This window comes from Macrosteles quadrilineatus, unplaced genomic scaffold (genome assembly GCF_028750875.1).
Source record: "Macrosteles quadrilineatus isolate MER2022 unplaced genomic scaffold, UCM_ALF_1.0 Scaffold_4__1_contigs__length_99947679, whole genome shotgun sequence".
In the NCBI taxonomy this organism is placed as follows: domain Eukaryota; kingdom Metazoa; phylum Arthropoda; class Insecta; order Hemiptera; family Cicadellidae; genus Macrosteles; species Macrosteles quadrilineatus.
The window spans coordinates 31,293,838-31,302,747 of NW_026542597.1; the positions used below are offsets into that span (position 1 = coordinate 31,293,838).

General features: G+C 34.7%; 1 protein-coding gene across 5 annotated transcripts in view; it reads right to left on the reverse strand.

The window, feature by feature from the left end:
* LOC128991420 (SR-related and CTD-associated factor 4-like) overlaps positions 1-8,441 on the reverse strand; it is a 51,386-nt gene extending 42,945 nt beyond the window's left edge. For all 5 annotated transcript variants that reach the window (XM_054414283.1, XM_054414279.1, XM_054414280.1 and 2 more), the window contains exons 1-2: positions 8,261-8,441; positions 678-806 (exon numbers count right to left, since the gene is read on the reverse strand). In XM_054414283.1, the coding sequence (XP_054270258.1) occupies positions 678-806; positions 8,261-8,290 (159 nt within the window). In that variant the 5' untranslated portion in view covers positions 8,291-8,441. The remainder of the gene's footprint in view (positions 1-677; positions 807-8,260) is intronic.
* Positions 8,442-8,910: the final 469 nt, after the last annotated feature.

The window sequence follows — 8,910 nt, forward strand, 5'->3', positions numbered from 1 at the left end:
GGTCTTAACATAGACAGGTACAGGTTAAAACTGCTTGCATTATGGCCACCTCATCGGAGTCAGACATTCGGCGCCGAAAATCTGAATCTGACTTCCTGCTTATACCAGCGTGCATGGTGGGGCGTACCCCAAAACTGATGGCCATCTGCCCTCTCTCAAGCACATGTACATGTTCATCCTCAAACATTTGTTATCTGGCAATGCATTTCAAGTAGGTTTGATCCCTTTAACCGCAAAAATGTTATCACTTAAGCTATTCATCCTTGGCTCAAGTGTAAATTTTCCCTGCCATTGTTAAAAGCTTTTATGGCGCTTCTGAGTGTCATGTAGAGATGGGGACAGGCTAATTTGGAGGGGGAAGTAGAAACCAAGCGCTAGAGATTGAAACTAGCTTACCCTGGTCCTGGTGCAATAGGAGCTTGTTGAAGATCTTTAAGTTGCAAAACGGCCCTTGAAACATTTTAATAGATGTTTTGAGGTAACAAAAACAGGTTATGTAAATGTAATGTCATCAAAGTATTCAGTAAGGTATAAAAGATTCCATCGTATATTTATATTAGGCTATAGTTAAGTAATAATTATACATCCATACAAGCCATCAATCATAGTACTGGATGACATTGACAAATTTACTTTCTACCAAAAATTTTAAGACAAAAAAACTTAAGAATTTTTACCTTTTGTATAAACTTCTCCACACTTTGTACAACATGCTTGTAGAGTTTGATTGCTTTGATGGCTGTCCGAGTTATTGAAGTCATCTTGGCCTTCGATATCGGAGGCTTTGTCTCGTAAAGAGACGAAAGCTGAAAACACATAAATTGCATCAATGTTTATTGTTTGACTTATGATCTAACTTGCATATAGATGGATATACGTAGTCATGGATGGATAAGGACGTCAGTTTGGTACCGAGAACATTTACGTTATCTATTATGACACTAGCCCCCCACCCCTTGATTATTGAGTTTTTTACGGTCCTGGTTACGAAGTATTTCAGCCAGAAATAAAGCTACATAGCCAGATTGTTTCACTCCCTTATACTCATCTAGCATTCATATCCAGCTGAAATTATATCAAATTAAATTAGGCCTAAACCCTTTTTTTATAAAGAGGAAAGAACATTTCTTGTATGTCAAGGATTACATATTTAACATCACTTGATATGCTGAAGGCTAAACAGTAGTTGGGCTATTAATTGCTACCAACTAGCTAAAAAAAAGATAAAAGTGGGCCCAGGGCCAGATTTAAGACATAACACTACTACTATGGTCCAGGTTCCAGTAGATTTAGATGTAATGAGTCTGTAGGCTAATTGTTTTACTCTTCTTTGTTTCAAATGAATATACTCTTTTTACTTTGGTGATGACAATGTTATATTTCTATAGGTCAGATCGCTAACGTTTTTCTAACATCAGTAATATTACTAAAACAAGATAAGTTTGTTCTAAAAGTTGTATTGTCTAAAACATTATTTGAGTTTGCAGTAAATACGTCTTCTTTACTTCGCTGAGTGCCATAATTAAAGCCCAAAAAACATCTGTTTTGCTAGCGCTGCATCAGGTCACTAACGCCAAATCAGATCGCTATGAATTTGAAAAAAATATACACTGCTATATTTTTTATGGTTTGTTCTCCCTTTGGTCGAAGTAGATAAAAAATTAGTATAAACAATTTTTTTTACATTATACACATTTTTAATCAAAAACATGTACATTTCAGATTGTTCCCATTATTAATGTTTTATTTTTACATTTAATAAAAAATGGGTAGGTAGTCATTTTAATTATATGATAGGTGCATAATTCAGGGAAAAAGTTAGATGTTTATAAACAATGTTTTTAATATTCAATAGACTTTACTATTTTTTTTCAGACTTTTAAAAATGTTATTGACCTGATGTTGTCTTTGTAGTTGATAAGACAAATATTCGTAAAATAGAAACACTTACATTTAAGCTCTGCTATGGTTAGCAATGTATAATGTACCTAACACTTTGTTTATTATTGGGTCAATAAATATCTATGTATTTAAAAAAAATGATATTTTTTGTGTTTTCATTTTTTTCTTTCAATTTGAAATTCACCCATCTACGTCCATTGGTAATCAAAAATAACGATCACTCAAAAACCCAGTTTTGCACGGTATTAGACTCATTTTGTTTTAAGTTTTACGATACAAGTCTAGTGATCTATTTTGGGCTTAATTAAATAATATCAGCTGTTCCTGGAATATTTCACACCTAACACTAAACTGTGGAAAATATTGATCTGTGATAATATTTAACATGTTTTACGAAAATATATATAAGTGGATTGTAACATAAGCTCACAACAAATCATGTACAGTACAGAGGCAAATTACTAAATACAGTACTTATAAAAAGTATAAAAAGGACATTCCCATATATAGGCCTACTATTTAACTTAGCATTGGTTGTGGTATTTAATAAACCTGGGGTGTTTTATTAAGCAATTTTTTGGGATAGTTATGACTGTTCAAAAATCAAAATCGTAAAATATTTTACTGCAAACGATTATACACTAATGCTGAACTAAGAGTATTGAGAAACCCCCAATGATGTTCTGTAGTTTTTGACGATGCACCACCGGAATGGGCGCGTTGTTTGACGATCCCATGGATTATAAAAGCGACTAGTGCACCTGTTGCTCGAATTCAAGCAAAATTGCAAAGTATTACAGGCTTTATTTTAAAACGAATAACAGTTATAATTTACGATGACTTAAAAGAGTCGAATCAAAGATAATGAACTCAATCACTCCACTTCAGTTATTGAAACTGAAAACCAACGCTCTTGTGTTTATCGTGTGTATCATGTGTTTACAATGAATAGCTGTAGTTAATACAAATTATTCATCTGTTTTTAAAGTGAACAAAATCTTTTCTTCTTATGAAATACTTTGGGATTTTGATGGCCTTGGGACAGGCTTTTATTACAGGAATAGGTGAAAGGGGGAATCTTTACAAAAAATGCTTAATTTAGGCATATTGTTTGTAAAAATCCGTCCATTATTAGCCCTTTGGCCGCCAGGGTACGATATATTGGACGTCTGCTAAATATTTGTTTACTGGCCAGCTGATCGTCCAAATGGGGCATATAACCTATTTAGACGATTTGTCATGAGTCGGGCTACACATAGAAACAGCTTTTGCTTTAGGCGTACTTTGGGTTTCGCCATAGATAAAACATAGTCTCTTAGTAGATTTCCCATCCTTATGGAACAGATGAAGCCAATTTTATTGTTAGTTCTGTCCGGTTTTCTGTAGATGTCGTGTTTTATTTACAATTTGTTTCTATTATTTTAGGGTTAATTTATCATTATTTGTGTCTCACTGTTTGGTTATATAGCTAGTGGACGAGTTTTTTATTTGGTTAAACGAGGTTTTAAATTACGTTACTGAAATAACAAGAAATAAATTGTAAACAAAACACGACATCTACAGAAAACCGGAAAGAACTAACAATAAAATTGGCTTCAGCTGTTCCATAAGGATGGGAAATCTACTAAGTGACTATGTTTTATCTATGGTTTCGCGTTTTGAGCGACTTTGTTGGAAAAAAGGACATTGCATCATCTGTGTTTGTATCCATAAGAGTGCTGTTGGAGGTTAATTGTTGTGTGTTTCTACAATTTTAATTGTGTTTTACGAGTGATGTTGTTTATGAAAATGAGTTAGGCCTACTGTATGATAATTATTTCTAATTTTGTTTGGTAGGCTAACTATGGATTATAAAGTAAGTAGGCCTATGTATTTGAAAGTCAATAATTAGGACTAAGAGATAAAAGTAGGCCTATGTGCTTAGGCGTAGGCTTAAGACTTTTTTCAAAAAAGCACCGAGCAGAATTTTTGAGGTAAGACTTTCAAATTTTGTCAGTTTAGGCCTACTAACAAATATATGTAGAACACGTATATCTATCACTTACTTAATAAGAAATATTTTTTTCTGGTGTACCTAGTAGTTGCTGGCTTATGAATTTAATTTTTATGTATTTTTTTTGTTTTGCGAAACATGTTTTTAAAATGTACGGGAAATAAAAAACCAAATCGAACCCAATAAATTGTATAGGTATTAATTTAAAGACAAATTTATAACTAATCTAACAAAAAAAAAGAATTATTGTTCTATGGCTAAAGAAACAAGAGAGAGCTTCTTAATCAAAACATTGCGCTTTACAAAAAAAATGGCCTTGGCACTTTTGGCATGCAACTATCTAGCCTACTTAAAAATTGTGGCGGCGAAAGAGTAAACGGAGGAGTAGTGTTTTGTAAAAATTGCCTTCATATATAAGGATACTAGCCGTACCCGCGGGCTTTGCCCCGTTCAACCTCATAAGTATTCGCATGGCTCAATCACATCCTGGTAGAAGTTCGTTCACTACCTCACCTTTAAGTTGGAGCTCGTTCGCTGCGCTCACTTGCCTTCAGGTTTAGCTTGTTCGCTACGCTAACTCGCCTCCAGTTGAAGTTCGTTCGCTACGCTCACTCACCTTATGGTTGCAAATTAGCTGTTGTCATAAATAATAATAAAAAAAAATAGTGCTGCACCCTGTTGGTAAACCTTGTAACTTTATAATGCTGTTGAACATCATAGAACAGAACAAACTCATTTAGGGTGAAGTGGGGTAAGTGTAACCACGTTTTGGCATAGTTCAGCTTTGACCTCAAATTGCCATCTTGTTATACATGATATAGTTCTGAAATTTGTTATGCATAAACATTGACTAATGGGCTTTAAAACAATATGCATTGTTATTAAAAAATAAAATCTTTTTTGGGAATAAAAAATGACTAAAAATTTTGCGTTTTGTGGTTACACTTGCCCCAGGGTTCGGGGCAAGTGTAACCCCTGCCTGTTAAAAATATGTAAAGCATTGAAAAAGAGACATGGGGCAGGTGGCCAGATTCCAAATCTTTTGCTGATTCCAAGACTTTTTGACTTATTAAAATATCTTAATTTTCACTCAAGTTACGAACTTTTTCGTGAACCTCTTCTCGCGTTTTGTGAAAAACGCAAAACATGCAAAACGGAAAGATTACTGTTAAAAAAATAAAAAACACAACATTAATTGGTACTTACATGGTTTTTAATGTTGTTTAACATGTGTAGAATAAATCTCACAGTAATATTGTTTTTTTATTTACATTTGGGCAAGAAAATCCTAAATTATAAAACGGGGTAAGTTTAACGTAAAAGTTATATAATCACTTAAGCAGTTCACTCACAAACAATTATGTTTTTCTTCAAACCAACTTAACTCAGTAACAATATGTGTAAATTTTACCTTATCTTCTGAATTCCTAATTTTATATTTACAACAAAGTTTTTTTTTCTTTATACTGAATATTATATGAGTTACACCCTGGTTACACTTGCCCCGAATCCAAAAAGCCACTTGCCCCGACTGCAAAATTTCAGGGGTAAGTGTAACCACGCTTGTAAAATCTAAAAAATAGAAAATAGCACAGATCTGAAATTATATTCAGATTCTACATGCAAAAATTAGTTTGTAAACCAAAAACTGTCAAATTTACATTAAAAATGTGAGTATGAAAAATTTTCAAAGTTTGAGGTCGGCACTTGCCGATGGAGTGGAAATCCTTTTTTAAACATTCTAAAACTATTACTTGCACATATTTTATATGCATTCTTAAGGCTAAATATAACAAAGGAAGGTCCAAATAACAAGATATGATAGTATTTAGGTCATAAAATTATCTTATTAGTTGAGTGATAAGCCGTGGTTACACTAGCCCCCCGGTTACTCTTACCCCACTTCACCCTATTTGAATTTTTGTTGTTTTTGCCTCCTGATTACAATATATATATATTATTTAGTGTGATCAAAAAGTCACCGATAAAAGAAAAACCAAATTTGTTTAATATATAAGATTATTATATATTATAATTATAAGAATTATATTAATAATTCTGATTTTTCCGAGCACCTAATAACGAACAACCGTTCATTACATCAATAGAAAATAATTTAGAAATTTTACAAATTCACAGAATTAAAGGCAAACACTTAAACGTAATAGAAGAATTTGAGATCTACAAAGCTGGCAAGAAAAATCCCCAACACATTTTGAACGAAAAAGCATCTTTTGAAAGCAACTTATTATAAGTTATAAAATGAAACAGTAGTCGGCATTGAAAGAATGATAACAAAACAGAAAGGACCTGATAAGAGCTGGAAGAAGGGGAGGGGGATGACAGATGGACAAGACGGCAGTGACGACAGTCTGGACTTGTAACTCAATGTGCACATACCGTCCGCCGTGCAGTCAATATGTGGCCACACATATTTTTGTTAAAAAAATGTGTTTAAGTGTTTTAAACTGTTTTTCGTTTTGTATTTATTGACTTTATGACGACCTCTTCGGAGTAATTACGTGTCCATTCAATGCCTGACGATGACCCCTTTGATGGGTTGAAACCGGTCGCCTTTCATCGGTGACTTTTTGACCACACTGACGGATTATAAGGTATTTTAACCTCTAGTAACAACTTATTTAATTGAAACAGCTGTTAAGATTCATTAATTTCTTTTAAATATGAAAAATCATAAGGTTAACATTGGAAACTCCAGAGCCACTGGGGCAGAGCCCGAAAGTCCGATCAGAATAAAAACAACTTAAGTTAGTTTTCCTATTTAATGCCTAAAGAATCAAGTGTACTGAATTTCAGCCTCCTAGGTAAATGGGAAGTGGGAGAATTAGTGGTGAGTGAGTCAGTGAGGGCTTTGCCTTTTATATGTATAACTATAGATGGATCATAAACATCCAGTGATGTCATTCTTTTATGTTTTTGATCCATACAATTTCTCTTCTAATATCCATGGACGATCCCATTGTTCGGTTGCTACGTTCCGCGATCCAAGTGTCTCACAGTCGCAACCAGAGAGCGCATAATATTTGCAACTCGCAACAATCCCTATGTTTAGGCCTACTGTATTTTTGTAACATCTCCTACAAAACACCACAAGCAATGCTCGGTCCCCTGGTACTTATAACAAACCATAAGAAAAGAAGCCTGACTAATGTTATTAATAGGACATTAAGGTGAAACATTTTGTTGGTGTTGTAATTTCAATAGGCCCAACTTAATTATAAATTTATATTTTGATGCTAGTTTCTAGCTTAATGATAACTTATATAAATTAGGGCGCCTACTTACTATAGGTTCCTTTGGTCACCTTAATACGCATAATTACCGTACCCAATATTTATCTACGCACAGAAAAATTTTTCAAATTGTTTTCAGTAAACAATCTTAAAATAATTTCTGGTCACAAGTTAAAGGATTCCCAGTCACCTTTTTGTGCATTATAAGTTAAGGCTAGTCTACCCTACTGTACAAAACTGCTATTTGGCCATCGCCTTTCAGGCTCTTCCTCGCTCACGTCACAGAAAACATACTACCGGTACTATAATCCAGAATGCCAACCGCATGGTAAAAAGCATTAAGTGTATTTATAAAGAGCTTTGCCTGTCAATGCACTCAGCATAGCAACGCTGGTGGCGCTGCCTTCAAATTGACAGGCAAAGCTCTCTCAAAACACTTAATGCTGTTTACCATGCGGTTGGCATTCTGGGTTATAGTAGTATGTTTTCTGTGCTCACGTAGGCTAACAAGTATATATCCGCCACAAGATACTAGAGCTAAGAGCGCATGGTTGTGCCATAAGCTTCAATCCTCTGTATCTTACTTATCTGTGGTTGCAAACAGTGATAGGCTACACTTACTAACTTATGTTCAAGGCTATTTTGTATTGTTAACCCTATGGGGGCCAAACATCCCTAGTTGATAACAGGCAATCAGCTTTCAGCCAGTTTACCGGTATAGTTTTGAGAAAAATACATATCAGTCCAGTCCCAGATAAGTATGTTTTAGGACACAAGCTTGTAATTACTTAGCCTGAACTGTGGGGGAAAAGCTCAAACATCAAGTTACAAAGCTTTGCCTAGGCCTAATTGGACAGCCTACATTTTTAGGAAAAGCTCCAAGTATCAGGCCTAGGCCCTAGGTAGGCATAGACTAGGCCTATACAATTTTCAATTTCATTAATACTAATTGTAGAAAATATAGAGAAGATCAATAGACGTGAAGGGCATATAGTTTTATACAACTAAAACTAATGTTCGTAAGGCAGTGCCCCACTTTTGAATGAGTGTGTAAAACTACTCGATAATTAAGAGAAGAGTATGTTTAGGGTAAGATTGAAATTTAACTTACTTCCGAATTGAATTGTTTTACGACTTCCATCTTGGCTGCTTGAACAAACAAAGTAGAGATGATTATTCTTGGCTAAAAGTCAAATGCGATTAAAAACTAAAACTACTTTCCATATTACAGTTAAAAGCATAACAAACACTATTACATTCACTATTCACCCTTTCGCCCGTGTTAAAGTCGCCATTATTCTGTACGAGTACGACCCGAGCGAGACCCGATTGAGACAGTACCGCGCCGACTCGAACTGAACATCAATCTGGAAAATTGAAACCACTACTACTTCACTCGAGCTACGCGTTACTATAAAAAGACTTGATTATTCCTATGCGGGTCGGAAGATCCAAAATCAAAAGATCCAAAGAAAATATTGCCGATCGGAAGTTCCAAAATCGTAAGATCCAAAAGTACAGTCATAACTAGAAGTACAAATTTATTTCTTAAAGTAAACTTATGAAATAGGCTGTCCTTTTCACTTTGGATCTTGCGATCGTATGTCGGGTCGGAATTTCCAAAACGCTACTAGTCAGATCGGAAGATCCAAAATGCTAGAACTGTTGCGTCTCTCAGATTGAAGGCGATGAACGCCGTAACCAGCCGCGTTGCTAATGTCAGGGGAAAAGTTTAGACACTCGAGTTTAGATCTGTATAGA